We start from the raw sequence: 15886 nt of genomic DNA, 5'->3' as shown, positions 1-15886 counted from the left end.
TTCCCTACTATTGACGGCTGATCCCTCCCCTATCTGGCAGTGCTCACACAGCACCAGGAAGTCGACCCCAGCCACCAGTCAGCCCATGATGCTTAGCCTCTGCCACTGGCTCGCCTTCCTCGCAAACTGGCAGTTTTGAGTCTTCTCCTTATCACTGCTGCCCCTCATGCCTCGTAAAAACCTTCCAGAAACACCCCAAAATCTCCATTTTCCACTTCAGATCCTTCCCAAACACTCTCAGCCCCAAAAACTTGACAACAGCCAGGCTGCAAGTAACTACTCCATCTCACATTGACCACTGCTGGCTGTCATGTCATTTCTTTGTGTGCCCTCATCTGTCTGTCCATCCATTTGCTCTCATCTTATAGGGAGATTGTAAGCTCTCTGGGGCAAGGACTAGCCTTCTGTTCTCTGCACACATACCATGCCCAGAGCAATGTGGCCAAGAGTAGGACCTCCCAGGTGTGACAACAGAAACAAATGACAGAGACTCATTTTGGCCCTCATATTTCCTTTCTGGAGACATTATGGTGCAATTAAGTCACCTCTTGATTTCCTGTTGGACAAGTCAAACAAAGTTCACTGCTCTTCTCACTGGGAGACACCATGCTCCATGCCTCAAATCTCACTCACTCAGAGGACTGCACTCTCGGTTCCTAGTGCACTAGCTGTATTAAAAGTGGCTGGATTGTGTGTGAACAGGCCCAGCTGACCACACAATTAAAGGCTGATAGAGCTAGGCTCATTTAGTTAGAAGATCGAGGGGGAATTTGGTAACAGTCTTTAAATACCTGAAGGGCAATTACAGAAAGGATGGCGATGGGCTTTCCTCTGTGGCTACATGAGACAGGGCTAGAAACAAAGGTCTCAAGCTGCAGCAGAGGAAGTTGGGGTTGGAGATGAGGAGGAACTGACTTTCCCAAGATCCAGTTTGCACTGGGCGACTGTCCTGCCCTTATTCTTATTTGCTACTCTGCCATTTTCATGTCATCCAAAAATGTTACTAGCGGCAATTTTCTTCTCGTTTCTGTATCACTGATGACAGCAGCAGCAATGGTGATCATGATATCTACCTAGCACTTCCTACCTTATACAAGGCCAGTATCGTTATCCCTGTTTTACAGACAGGGAACTGGAGTGCAGATAAAGGATGCGGCCTGCCCAGGGTACCCCAGGAACTCTATGACAGAGCTGGGAACAGAGCCCAGGTCTCTTGACTAAGTTTCCAGGGCCTTATCCACTGCATGACATAGCTGAGCTGCAGGGGCCTCACGTCTGTTTCTGCTGACTCCCTCCTAGGAACACCCTTCAATGCTGGTTCACTACTTGCTGTGCTTCATCAGCGAGCCAGCTCTGAAGCCAAGTAAGGTACGCTCCACAGACACTTGAATCAGAAGCCAAACGCACCATCTCTGGCAATGGTCTGGACAAAAGGCCTCCCAGAAGCTGGGAGAAGTCCTGCAGGAGGGGCAGGGAACTGCTGAAAGCATCTCTCCACCCCCTGCGAGGCTGAGGTAGGTTCACATCCAACACAGGGAGGGGATTACATCCCTCATAAAGCCCTACTGAGCATCACTTCTACTCACACCATTGTCCAATATACATGAAGCCCATTTATCTTTGGGTCTCTGCTATTTCTTATGGCAGCAAGTTCCACAGGTTTATGGTGTGCTGGAGAAAACCATGGCTTTTACCTGTTTTGACCAGGCTGCCTTCTAGTTTCATGGAGCGTGCCCTCTGCTATTACTGAGACACAGAAAGAGGCACCCGATTAACCATCTCTGTGACAAGTTACCGTTCATCTTGTCTCCTCAACAGGATTCCCCACATAAACCCACCTGCCCAGCACGGCGACCCCACCCTGTCGGTTCCAAGCACAATGTCTTGGTGAGGACACGCTGCCACTTCCGATCACACTGCCTGCTGTATTATTCCCTGCCCCATTTCTCATGCACATGAACATTGTATTTGCTTTCTTGGTTGCTGCCGTGTGTTGAGCAGCCCACAATGACGTCCAGGCCTTTTTTGTGAATGGTTTCAGCTCATTTAAAACCCAGCGATGTACAAGGAGTTTCATAGCAAAATTTGCACATGAAAACGCGGTGCTCACCCTCTTTTCCAGATCACTGATTCAAACCCAGATGCTTTGTGGATCCGCGTGGAACCAGATCTCAGGCACAGCCTCCAGCCACGGGGAAAGTTGAGAGCTTATCCCTATTTCACTTATTTATCATTACTGTGGTAAGGTGCAAGGACCCTGGCTCTGGGAATGGGGCTTGCTGTGATAACTGCCAATCACCAAATGCAGCCCCTGCCCCAACCACACACAGCCCAAGGTGAGGAGAGAGAGAGTGAACAAGCAGGTAAATGGGCTGGTCAAGAAGACTGGCTGAAGGATGGGTACAATTGTACAAGTTAGCAGCCCCAGTGCAGATAGTTGCAATTAGTAGAAATCATGACAGAAGTCAGTTTTAGGGGAGATGTAAAAGAGGACAAGGCTGATTCCATCACTGCCAAGAGGGACATTTTTCCCAGCAGCAGAGAGGCCGCAGGGGGGAGCTTGAAATTACCCGAGAACAGTCATCGGGCTGAGCTGATGTCATGGCTGCTGTAGTAAGACATCAGACCTGACCAGGGAGGAGGAGAAAGGCCTAACACACCAAGGTCAGACTCCCTTTGAAAGGAGAAGGGGGGGCAGTGACAGGGCAGCAGCAGGGGGTTGAAGAGCCAGAACAAGGGGCCAAGTCAATGAACCCGGCAGCAGCGATCTCCATGAACAGAAGGAGAGCTCAATGGCACCCATGCTACAAAGGGGGAGGAGAGCCACGGTGACAGCACTGAATCATAGATGCAGAACGTGCAAGATGAAAGGGCAAGCTGTCGATATGGCCCAGTTATACACGTGTCAAAGGAAAGAGACCAAAGAAGAGGTCCATGCGACAGGCCAGGGCAGCACCAGGTAGAAAGGTGATGGCTTGTAGGAGATTAATACCTCTGTTTTGTCCAAGCTGAGCTTCACTTGATGGCTGGACACCCAGAAGAGATGCCAGAAAAGGCAAGTGAGGATGTGCTACTGGTTAAAGGAAGGGAGAAAGCTGATCAGCAGACTGGTATATCAGCATAAAGATGGTTAATGGCAGGGTTTTGGATCAGAGCGCTGTAAACAGGGTGCAGAGAGGGGGAAAAGGACAGGCCAGAGGTAGGGCCTTCAGAGGTGTCCACCAAGACAGGCTGAGGAGGACCTGTTAAAGGAGGCTTGAGGTAGGCAGGGACCATAAAAGGACAGGAGTGCCAAGAAAGCAATTTCAGGAAGGTGTAGTTGTCAGCAGCAATGGTCATCATGGAGTTAAGGAGAACGAGGCTACAGCATTGGTCTTGTGACGGGCAAGATCTTGAAGCCTGTCTGGATAATGCAGAGGATCTCAACCTTTCCAGACTCAAGACACGCCTTGTGAGGCTCCAGGCCCCCTCAGAAAATGCCATCTCTTCACTTTCACTCATTTCTCGACCATGGAAAAATAAGAGCAATTCTTCTGTGACAAGAAAGCCAGAGGGACCACAGCAGGTCTGAATGTTTGTGATGCTGGGGATTCCTGTCTGAAATCTCTGGGTTTATCTTATGAATCATGTGCAAGTGTCTGGATACCTAACAGTATTCATAATGCGCATTACCCTTGATAGGGTCTTGTATCGCCCAGCTGAGGATCACTGGGGTAGAGCAAAGAGAGGGTCAGGACCAGAGGTGGAGGAGAGGGGGCAGAGCCCAGAACGATGACGCGAGAGCTGGTGACAAAGTCTGCGCCTGCAGGGATTTGGGAAGTCCAGTCTCAGTCCCCAGGAAATGTGGCAAGAGTCTCCTCTCCAAAATCCTTTCCACCATTGGCAACAACACCGCTGAGGACACTGGTGCCTCCCCCCACTCCCCCCACCCCGACAGAAAACCCATCAGAAATCACCTCAAGCACTTCTGCCCCCATATCAAGAGCTACAGCCTCATGGACACTATCAGAGACTCTGCCGCTGCCTTTGCTTTTACACGGAAACCGCATGACCCATTGCAGCCTGAGGCCGAGTGGCTAGAGAAATGAGAGTGCAGGCAGCAGCTGTGACGGCTCCTTCAGTTGTTTTGGAGGCGGAGATGAAGGAGCACAGGGCCCAGGGCGGAGAAGAAGGAGCGCAGGCTGGCGAGACAGGTGAGGTCAGGAGTGATTCCCCTTCTGGTGGAGCAGACTCGGCTGGAGAGGGACGAGGAAGGAGGAAAGAATGGAGGTGAAGGAACTAAATGAGTAGAACAGGGTCAGTGCAGCAGGTGCACGAGTAAACACACAACATAATGCCAGGGCTCCACTGCCAGGGGAGTGGGAGGAGAAGCTGCTGGGGCAGGGCTGTGGGGCCTGCTAAGGAGCAGAGTGGGCTGCTCTGAGGAGAGCTGTGCCACACCAACACCCGCAACCTCCACGCCAGACATCTGCCTGACTGCAGCCACATGCATGGAGGATGCTGAAGCCTGCAATCCCAGCGCAGACGAGGCAGCCATTCTCCAACGCCGCCTGCACAGCGACAAACTACAGCAAAGGCTCTTTGGAAGTCCAAGCACACAGCGGAAGCCAATTTTTGGTCATCCACTACTGTCAACATCCTCAGGCAGCTCCAGTGCTGGAGAGGCCCAATTCTGCATCAGAAAGCCTGACTCCAGCCTGACTCATCTGACCCAAGCACTCTTTCCTGCCTAGGCAGGGGCTCGGACTCAATGATCTGTTGAGGTCCCTTCCAACCCTAACGTCTATGAATCTGTGACTGTCTCTGGCACCCCTCGCCCACCCACAGACGAGAGGGGGTCCCTTCACCACCATTTCAGCCATTCTCCCCGGTACTAAAGGGAGTGCGTTGGCCTGTCATTGCCAAGAGAACACTTGACCCTTTAAAAGGCCACCCACATGCTCCTGACTCCCAAGCCGCCTCACATGCCTGCCCCGCGCTGCACTCCCCCACCGGCCATCCGCATGTGCCAGCCAGCAGACTGCCCCCTGCATTCACCTCTACCATCAGGTCGCCCCCCATTCACGGTCTGCTGCACAGGCCTGCCCGTCGGCAGGCGTGTTACCCCACAGGCCGGCCTGCCCCCAGACACGGGCTGTATGACCAAGGGGAGTGCTCACAACCAGTGCTCATTTGCCAGTCACTAATCCTGCAGGTCCCCAGTGCCATGGTCACTAGGTTGCCATTCTCATATAAGCGGCAGGCTGCTCACACTGCCCTAGGCCGGCAGGTCCGGATCTCCCCATCTCGAGGGTTTGTCAAAGACGTCACGCTCCAGGTAAGCAAACTGAGGGCAAACACCAGGCCACCAAAGGGGCAGCAGCGTGGGCTGCTGGACTCTAACGCAGAGCCCTCAGCGACGGCTTGGAAGAGGGTGCCACTGCAAGCAGATCCCAGCTCCTCAAGAGAAAGTGCGCGCAATCTGACAGCCACTCAGCCTTCGCACTCCTCAGACTCCCTAGCACTGCGCCTTCTGTTACACTGAAGTCTCCTTAAGAAACCCCAATGTCACAAGCTACAATTCCTCTCCGTCGCTGCTGGGAGCCCCGGAGGGACACAGCTCCCAACAAGCACAAGGCAGAGGAAGGCATGTCCTCACGAATGGCAATCCCTTGAATGTCAGGAGGCCTCCAATGGCCACAGGAAGGCTACAAGGATGTTGAGGGCGCCTGAAGTATGGCACCTTGAGACTCCCCAGCAACGAGTGCAGAGCTAGTCTCCCGGAGCCCCTGGAAGTCACCTGTTAGGTAGCCAGGGGACACACGAGAGCCAAGTCCACAGACAAGTCCCGCGCCCCGCAGCACAGGGCTTTCCCAGCATCCCTGCATGCAGCAGGAGTTGAACTGCAGAACCAGGCGCCCTGAGAGACCGCGGGGGTCGGATCCGCTCTGGCCCCTGCCCCGGAACCGGTCTGGAAACAAACCCGCCCCCCCCATTCCCGCAGCGTCAGAAGCAGCAACCGCTGCACACCTCACCCAAACGCCTGCCCACGGAGCTGGGCCCATCCCCTGCTCCTGCCACGCGGCGTGGACCGCCAGCCAGCACCCAGGGCACACGGCGGGGCTGCTCCCAGCCCAGCCCTGGCGCCTGGCTCGCTCATCCCTCTGTTCAGCACCAGCCAGCTCTCTAACTTTCCCGACTCACCACCCCGTGGACCAGAAACTCAAAAAGTTTGCTTTTCGTGGCTTTGCGAGCCCCGCCAGCAACTTCATCCGTGGCCATCGGGTCGGCTCAGCCTCTCTCCTCTCCCTCTGCCTCTTTCTTTCCCTTTTCTGCCTTTTTCTCCAACTCTCCCCTCTGAGTCCTGCTGGGCTCTCACACTTCTAATAGAGCGGAGTGGGGAGGGGGCCCCTTCAGGGCCTTCCTGACGGCCCACTCCCGCTAATCCTCAGCTGCTGCATTCCTCAACTGATAAGCCAGAAATAGTTTGTGCTGCCCGGGTCTGTGTGTTTACTCTGCAGGGACAGAAAATCCAGCCTTTTAAACCTCTCTGTCCAAACAGCAGAGATAAGCAGGAGGCAAACTGAAAACACGTCTGAGCCTTCCACCAGCAGCACTGCAGCCTCTCCTCTCCAGCGCCACAGGATCCTGGGCCCTGGGGTGCAGGGAGAGCTCCGGCAAGGACATGGAGCAGCTCGCAGGGAGGCTCTGCCAGCTAGAGAAAGCACTCAGCAGCCGTGGGGAACAATAGTGGTCTTGGTCTCCTCCAGCACTGCATTCCCAGGCCTTCTCCCCAGGGACGTGGCAGGCAGCATAGAAACATTCACTGGCAGGATTTCCAGCACAGAAGGCTAAGAACAAGCCCCTCCGGACAAACGCAGTACCAGCAGGAGACAGAAATCCGGGGAAAGGAAGGGCAGCGTGCAAGCCAGGGGAAGGAAAGAGTGAGAGGGAGGCAGGCGGAGGGGGAGCGTGCGCCAAGGAGTCAGCGCAGCATGGCGACGGCAGGACACAACGTGTAGCTGGCTTCCCCGCCTGCCTGCATCCCGATCGCCACCCCGGCTAGGCGCTCTGCCCTCGAGATGCTTGCGGCCCACTGTCCCAGCCCTGCCACAGACCCCCGTGATGGATGGATGGACACAGATAAATCATTAACGCTGTACATGCTGCCCCGTGTGAGCAGCCAGCAGTGTGCAACAAAGCCTCACGTGCACGACAAAGCACGTTGTCCCCAGGGACACAGCATGCCCCGCCACACCCAGGGAGGGGGAGAAAGGAGGGATGGGGCAGCAGAAGAACAGGGAGATAGATGGGTTTCACAGCCTTCGCCTGCTCCCAGCGCCCGGGCCGGCGGGAAAGTCGCGGGTGCTGCTGGGCTCTGGGAGCGGCCGCCATTCTGCACTCAGCTGCACTGGCTCCTCCATCACCGCAGCCATGGCCTGGGGCAGCAATCTGCTTGCTGACAGCTCCGCATGCGCCCGCAGCCTGCCAGGGTTTGCTGCCACAGCAAGAGAGACGTTGCCAGGTTACAGGAGGGTTTATCCTTCCCTCCTGCTCACAATTCCTGTTAAGGAGCCGGGAAGTGACCTGATCTCTTGCGGTCGCTGACCCAACTGCTGCAGCCAGAACCACGTGTAGGAGACACTGAATGAGCTGGAAGTGAGCCGCACCGTAGCTCCCACCCGGAGGCATGGGGACCAGGCAGCTCAACCCCGGCACTTGTGTGGGGCTCCCTGGGGGAATTCCAGGAGCCTGGGGGGCAGGAGTGCCTGGCCCCTGCGCCACCTCAAGCAGTGCGTGACAGGTCGCCACCCCGCCAAACCCCGGCTCTGGGTCACCGTTTGGTGGGCAGCACCAGGCCCACGTCTCTGCAACAGAAGCATCCTCCAAATCAGGATGCGCCCGCCCTGCCTTTGTCCTGCCCCTTGTGGCCAGGCACCGCGCCCATTGCTGGGAAGCTCCAGCCCCCACAGCAAGAGGATGTTGGGGTCGCCTCCCTGGATCCCCACCACGGGTTGGGTGTGAGCTGCTGCACCCACAGAGCAGGACGGCCCTGCCTGCGCATGCCAGTGTGCCTTTCTGGAGGGTGTGTTAGCCAAGCCCGTGTCCAGGCAGGGGCAGTCCCGGGCAGGCAGGAGGGCAACAGGGCTGCAGGCAGCTCCAGGCCCAGACAACGCGGCCAGCGCCTGCCACGGGTGCAGGGGGCTCGCCACAAACAGGCTGGACGGCCTGCGCCCCGCACAGCACGGGGCACGGACGCATGCAAGCAACAGCAGCATAGGCCGGCATGCCTGCAGGGCCACCCACCAGACACGCACACATGCACAGGGTCTCACACGCCCACCAACGGGCAGGAGCACAGGTACGCATGGACACGTGGCCTCTCCCATGTGTGCAGTAGGTGGGATCCCGTGCACACTTGCATGAACACAAGCAGGGTCTTGCACACGCACACTCTTGACCACGTGACATCTTGCACACGCACAAACACGCGGCATCCCGTGCGCACACACGCATGAACACGCAGGGTCTCGCACATGCAGGACACGGGCAGAGGCACGCCCAGCCCAGGCGGGGCGGGGCATAGCCGGGCCGGGCCGGGCGCTGCGCGGGGCCGACGGAGCCCCCCTCTCGGCCCCCCACGTCGGCTCCAGCCACCGAAGCGCCGAATGGCAGCGGCTCCGCGGCGCCCCGCACCCGCCCCGCGGCGCCCGGTCCCGCCCCGTGGTGCTCGCAGCCGCCGGGCCGGGCCGGGCCGAACCGAGCCAAGCCGGGCCGGGAGCAGGGTGCGGACGGCGGGCGGCCGCGGGGCGCATGCGCGGGGCGGTGAAGGTCAGCCCGCGGCGCGGCCTGGCTGCGGGAGCGGGGGGAGGGGCGGGAGCCTTAACCCCCTCGCGGCCGGAGCCCGCCCCGGCCCCGCCCCGCCCGCGGGGTGCCTCGGGAGGTGTCGGTGTGGGGTGTCGACGCCGCCGCAGCTCTGGGCCCGCAGCCGAGGAGGAGCTCGGCCCCCCCCGTGTCCACCACCGCCCTCACACCCGGCCCCACGCCCACCCCGCGCGTGGCAAACACTGCCCCAATGCCAGGCCCGGCAGCCGCCCCTCACCCAGGTCCACCGCACGGCCAGCACCGCCCTGACACTTGGCTTCTCAGCCGCCCTTTGCTCAGCACCCTGCGACCAACATCCCCCTCGCGGCGAGCACTGCCCTGACCCCGGCCCCGCAGCTGCCCGCACCCCCGTCCACTGCGCAGCAAGCACCACCCACCCTAATGCCAGGCCCCGCAGTTGCCCAGCGCCCTGCCCGTGTCCACTGCGCAGCGAGCGCTGCCGGACACCCAGCCCCGCAGCTGCCCCTCGCCCACGTGGCGAGCACCGCACTAATGCCAGGCTCCGCAGCTGCCCCTCGCCCAGGTCCACCGCCCCGTGAGCACCACCCTCACACCAGGCCCCACAGCCATCTCTCACCCGGCGCCCCTCGCCCACCCTGTGCCAAGGCCTGACAGGTGCGTGACCGCAGCAGCCGCCCCAGCGCAGCACTTGCCCCTTTGCGACCAGAGGCAAGACCAGCCGGGCCTTGGAGGGGAATGAGACTCCACACCAGCCACTCACCGGGCCCTGCTGCCGGCCTGTCCCTGCGCTCCTCAGCCTGCCGGCACAGAACGGGCTTGTCTCCTGGCCCCGTGCACCAGCGTGCCCAGTGCAGGCTCCCTGTCACCCGGCCTGGCAGAGAAATCACTCCAAGTGTCACGATCCTTAACCAGAACCGTGGGGGGAGAAGGGCTGGACAGGGACTGATGTGGTCACCTGGTTCTTGGCCCTTGAGACAGTGACAAGAGGCGGTTGAAGCCACTGGGTCTCCTAACCATGAGCCAGGGACTCCCTACTTCATTTTGTTTAGCAAAAGCCAGAGGGATTTCCACAGGAGAAAGACCAGGCCCCTCTGCCCAGCGTACTTTCCCCTGGCACGTTTCAGAGACCAACTGCAAACACATAGATTCATAGATGCTAGGGTCGGAAGGGACCTCAATAGATCATCGAGTCCGACCCCCTGCATAAGCAGGAAAGAGTGCTGGGCCTACATTACCCCAGCTAGATACACATCCAACCTTCTCTTGAATACCCCCAGGGTAGGGGAGAGCACCACCTCCCTTGGGAGCCCGTTCCAGAGCTTGGCCACTCGAACTGTGAAGAAGTTCCTCCTAATATCTAATCTATATCTGCTCTCCTCCAGCTTGTGGCCATTATTTCTTGTAACCCCCGGGGGCGCCTTGGTGAATAAATACTCACCAATTCCCTTCTGTGCCCCCCTGACGAACTTATGGGCAGCCACCAGGTCGCCTCTCAACCTTCTCTTGCGGAGGCTGAAAAGGTCCAGTTTCTCTAATCTCTCCTCATAGGGCTTGGCCTGCAGGCCCTTAACCATACGAGTGGCCCTTCTCTGGACCCTCTCCAGGTTATCCGCATCTTTCTTGAAGTGCGGCGCCCAGAATTGCACACAGTACTCCAGCTGCGGTCTGACCAGCGCCCGATAGAGGGGAAGTATCACCTCCTTGGACTTATTTGTCATGCATCTGCTGATGCACGATAAAGTGCCATTGGCTTTTCTGATGGTTTCATCACACTGCCGACTCATGTTCATCTTGGAGTCTACTAGGACTCCAAGATCCCTTTCCACTTCCGTGCCACCCAGCAGGTCATTTCCTAGGCTGTAGGTGTGCTGGACATTTTTCCTCCCTAGATGCAGCACTTTGCATTTCTCCTTGTTGAACTGCATTCTGTTGTTTTCTGCCCACTTGTCTAACCTGTCCAGGTCTGCTTGCAGCTGTTCCCTGCCCTCCGGCGTGTCCACTTCGCCCCATAGCTTAGTGTCATCTGCAAACTTGGACAGAGTACATTTCACCCCCTCGTCCAAGTCGCTGATGAAGACATTAAAGAGTATCGGTCCAAGCACCGAGCCCTGCGGGACCCCACTGCCCACACTCTTCCAGGTCGAAACCGACCCATCCACCACAACTCTCTGGGTGCGACCCTCCAGCCAATTCTCCACCCACCGGACTGTGCAGTCATCCAAGTCACAGCCCCTTAACTTGTTCACCAGTATGGGGTGGGATACCGTGTCAAAGGCCTTCCTGAAGTCCAAGTATACGACATCCACCCCTCCTCCTGCGTCGAGGCGTTTTGTGACCTGGTCATAAAAAGAGACTAGATTGGTCAGGCACGATCTACCTGCCACGAACCCGTGCTGGTTTCCCCTCAGCATAATTTGTCCTGCCGGGCTCTCACAAATGTGAGCCTTGATGATTTTCTCAAAGATTTTGCCAAGGATGGAGGTGAGACTGACTGGCCTATAGTTACCCGGGTCCTCCTTCCTCCCCTTCTTGAAAATGGGAACCACATTGGCCCTTTTCCAGTCCTCCGGGACTTGACCCGTGCGCCACGAGCGTTCAAATATTCCCGCCAGTGGCTCTGCAATGATGTCGGCCAGTGCCTTCAGTACCCTCGGATGGAGCTCATCCGGGCCTGCCGACTTAAAGGCATCCAGTTCCTCCAAGTGACCCTGCACCACCTCAGGGTCCACGCATGGAAGTCTGGTGCCTTGCTGCTGCCTCCCTACACTCCCAGTGAGAGACTTGTCATGCCTCTCGTTCTCTTGTGGGGCTGGAAGGGGCCTCCAGAGGTCGCATCTAGTCCAGCCTTTGCCCAAACCATCCCAGACAAATCCACCATGCAGCCTCTCAGAAAAACTACAGTCAACCCTGATGCAGCACTAGGCACCACACCTGATCCTGTCGCAGGGAAAGCAGGGGGATCAGGGCAACCAATGTCCTGCTGCTACAAAGGTTGTTAATATACACTGGAGAGAGCCCAGGCAGACGCTGTGCCCCCCCTGCAGAAGACACCAACCCCCCCACTCCCGTACCAATCTGACCGGGGGTAAAACTATTTCCCGACCCCAAATGCAACAATCGGTCTGACTCTGAGCCAGGTGCAAGAGCCTCTAGCCAGGAACCTCTGAGTTTCAGTCCCAGCGGGAGCACTGGCACAGCCAGCTGCACAATTCCCAGCCTGCTGCAGCAACAGCCAGCGCCTCTGAAGAAGGGACCCGTCTCTGGATCCTCTCGAAGTTCTCTGCAACCTTTTTTAAAGTGTGGAGCTGAAAACAACACAATTATTTAGATGAGGCCTGACCAGTACCAAGCAGAGAGGCATGCTCCCATCCCATGTATTGCACCTGATCCTTCTACTGATGCAGCCCAAAACTGCGCTCACCTGTTGTGCGGCTGCATCACGCTGCAGACTCCATGGATCAGTCTCCACAGGAGACTCCCAGACCTCTCTCGTAGTGCTGCCATCCATCCAGGTGTCACCCAATTTGTATCTGCATTTTTGATTAGCCTCCCAGAGGTGCAACACCTTGCATTTGGCAGCACTGAACTTCATCCCATTAGCTAGTCACTACGAGGTTACAACCTTATTCTATACTGTAAGTATCAGGCCACCAATATGCATATGGGGTCACTGCCAGCTGCAATGTTGCTCTGTTTCTGTGGCCTCCTCTCTGGGCTTTCTTACCTACTTACGCAGCTGCACCCACCATCGCCACACTGGTAACTTACTGCTCTACCTCTGTACGCTCCCCATCTTCCTGCTGCTTCTTAAGCCGTCTCCAACAAGGAAAACAAAACCGTCTGTGCAACAAGTAAGAAAGGAAAGTCTTGCAATGCTGACCATCAAGGAGGAGCAGGTGAGTGAGCAAAGGACCTGGCCTTGCCAGCGAGTCCAGATCACACCCCCAGGGCATGTGGGGGCACCCTCCCCCCCCCACTATGTATGCAAAGTCAGAGCCCAGGGCAGTGGCTGCATGGGAGGAAGGGATAATGAGCTGCCGTGGTATCTCGCTCCACCTGGCGGCCATTCCACTCCAGGCCTCTCTCATCGGGTGACAGACCCGGGAGGCAGCAGGGAATCTGGAATTGGTGCAGAGCAGTTCTGCTTACTCAGCACCGCAAGGGCCTGGGGACTCCCAACACGGGAGAAGGCACCAGGGCTGCAAGAGACCCACTGGGTCATCCAGCCCAGTTTCCTGCCATCCAACCACAGGCAGCTGCTACATGTAGCCCCTTCCATAAACCTACTCAGCTCTCGCCCTGCTGCTCTTACCGGGAACCTCACTCCTCTAATGAGCAAAACACTTCTAGTTTCAAGCCTACACTTAACTTACTGCCCCTTCCATCCCCATTTGCTCTCAGGCCAACACTACCCCCTAAGTTCCTCCCCACAGTATCTGCAGGGAGCCATCCTCACCTCCATTTGGCTAGGCTGAACAAGCCAACTCTTTCTGGTCTCTTCTCCAACTCCCCGACCATCCTAACAGCACTCTTCTATGGCTGTCCCAGCTCCAGTGAAACTGTCCTGAGCGTAAGTGAGCAAAGGTTCACAGTGCTCCACATAGGGTCCTACCAGAAACTTGCACAATGGTATTCATATTTTTTCCCCTGAGCTATACTGTGGTCTGTATTTTTTTTTTAATGGTTGTATGGAGTTATTTGATCTCAGGGTAACTACAGTGGAACGGTGAGCCTAAGTCTCTCTTCCCCTCTTGTTTACACTCGATAAGTTCTACCTGACAACAAGGATGTCTGAGTCCCCACGTGTAGGACCTCACACCGTTTCCTATTAGATTTTCATCCCACTTCTTTTACGCTAGTCCACAAGACCACCTGATTCTTCCTGAGCAATCTCCCCACCCTGCTTGCTCTGCTTCAACCACGGCTCCCAACTCTGTTGCCAGCAAACCTTATTAGCAACATCCTTTTGGTCTCAAAAACATCACCAAAATATTACACACAATCAATCCCAAGAACAAACCTGGAGGAACTCTGCTAAGAACCTCCCTCCCAGCCTGGTACTTTGCCTTTGGACACAACTCATTGTTACAGCCCTTCAGCCAGTTCCTTGCCCACCGTCTAATTCCTGTATTGATCCCCATATTTTTCCATCTTAATTTAGCAATTTCCCAGGTGGCACTGTATCAAATGCATTGTTGCAATCCCGACAGAGCTACTTTATCTTATGTGTCGTGTTTAGAAAAATCAAGGAAAGATACCATCCAAATCCAACAGATTTGGGTAAATGAAGGCTGCTTTAATTCCACCTGCCAGGCATTAGCTGGCCTTTAATTTTTCTTTTCTTCAGAATTTGTTCTCAAGATTTGCATACCACTGAGGGCAGACTAACAGGTCTGTGGTTTTCTAGATTACTTCCCTCTTTCCTTAAACATAGGAAAGGCAGTGGAATTTCCTAGTTCTCATTTCAGGAGAGCCAACTTTGATTAACTAAAAATAAACAAACAAATAAATAAATCAAGGCTTTATTTTGTTCCCACTGAAAATCAACAGAAATTTGAGGAAGATCTAAATTTGATCAGTCCCTGAGTGAGCAGAGTTCTAACTGGAGGAAGTGTTAACATACACCATCATGGAAGAAGTGAGAAGCAGACATGGGAAGTACTGGGCACCTAGAGAAAGCACACGTGTAAACAAGGAAAGCAGACCGGCCCTGGTAATGACTAACAAACCCACTATCCCTGCCCAGTAAATAATGGAACAAAGAGTAAGGTGAAAATAAAAACCTGGTTGATGTAAAGCATAATGAAACATGAGTAATAAGCAGTAGTGGGGATTGTAAAGAAAAGCGTTGCCAGACAAGTTTTTAATAAATGTTTTTATTTTGCAAAATAAGTATAACAATTATGATAAAAAAGAAAAAGAAAATGAAAGGGAAAAGGATCATCTCAAACACGACATATTGGCAGCAGATATCAATGATCTCTGGGGGAAACGGTGGTTGTTGGAAAAAAATGGTAGATGTCATTTAAATACACAACAGTAAGACATGCAGCACCATGTCAGACATTCTCCAGGTGAAGTCAACCCAGAAACAGCGACTGTGGAGTGGAAGTGACCCAGGTGTGGGTACACAGGGAGGGTGAGAAATGGCAGTGTAAAACTGGAGGGAGGTGTGGAATGGGCCTGCAGGGAGGGGTGTGCTACATCCAGTCCTATTTACCGTCTTCTTTAATGATCTAAAAGGAGGAAGTAAATAGCACATTAAATAAATCCCCAAGCAACTCTTATTTGGGGGAAAGCATAATATTCAGCAAACATAAAAAAATAAAGCAAAGGGTCTGGAGAAATGAGGCACAGGATTACAGGTGGAAAGCATTATACACAAGGGTAGCCACCCACCTGGGACCAAGAACAGCTGGAAGATGAGTGAGAACGTGCAGTGACTGGTCCAGGAGTCCCAGTGCAATATGCTCACTGGCAAAGCCAGTGTTTGGGGTTGCCGACACAATATGCCTTTGCAAGGAGAGCAGGGAAGCAGTAATGCACATGTATCTGGAAAACAACCCTCCGCCAGAAGGAACAGAACGCAGCACAAGCAATGTTTCAGGTGTGAACAAGAGGGGCAGACGCGACATAGGTGATACTGCCGTTGCCCTTGGTACTTTGCACTATGGTTAGAAGGTCCAGGCTGCAAAGCAAGCAGAGGGTGCAGCATTTGTGCAAGGGCAGCGAGTGTGTTGCATCGTACTCCTTGCTGACAGCCACCACCTTCTTATCCCTCTTCACTACCAGCACTGCAGCACTGCCCTAGGTCTATGTGCACCAGACAGGCGGTCCTGCCCTGTGCAGCTCAGTCTGTGGAAACAGAGGGAGCCCAACTTGCAACGGGACACTCCTGAGCATAACAGGCTGTGGCCTCAGCACACCAACGCCCTAACCATGCTTGCTCTGAACACCCCCATGCCCCACCCATTCTCTGACCAACTTATACCAGTGTGCAACTCTGAAACCAAAAGACCAGTGCTCCAGGCAGGACTGTCACAACCCACATCTCTGCTGG

At 55.4% G+C, this 15886-nt stretch overlaps 1 protein-coding gene across 5 annotated transcripts in view; it reads right to left on the bottom strand.

Annotated features, from left to right (window-relative positions):
* SMARCD3 (SWI/SNF related BAF chromatin remodeling complex subunit D3) overlaps positions 1 to 15886 on the bottom strand; it is a 160270-nt gene that overhangs the window by 127638 nt on the left and 16746 nt on the right. The window contains exon 1 of one of the 5 annotated variants that reach the window (XM_090048157.1): positions 12248 to 14226. The exons of 1 other annotated variant lie outside the window; for it this stretch is intronic. In XM_090048157.1, the coding sequence (XP_089904283.1) occupies positions 12248 to 12418 (171 nt within the window). In that variant the 5' untranslated portion in view covers positions 12419 to 14226. Of the gene's footprint in view, positions 1 to 5779; positions 5967 to 6183; positions 6906 to 12247; positions 14227 to 15886 lie in introns of those variants that run through there. 3 more of the 5 variants (XM_090048158.1, XM_090048159.1, XM_090048162.1) reach the window with 3 other exon arrangements.

The sequence above is a fragment of the Crocodylus siamensis genome, chromosome 5 (genome assembly GCF_052110815.1).
Source record: "Crocodylus siamensis isolate JL-2025a chromosome 5, ASM5211081v1, whole genome shotgun sequence".
Classification (NCBI taxonomy): Eukaryota; Metazoa; Chordata; order Crocodylia; family Crocodylidae; genus Crocodylus; species Crocodylus siamensis.
The sequence above is the reverse complement of the archived record's forward strand: the minus strand, read 5'-3'. Positions and strand labels throughout refer to the sequence as shown.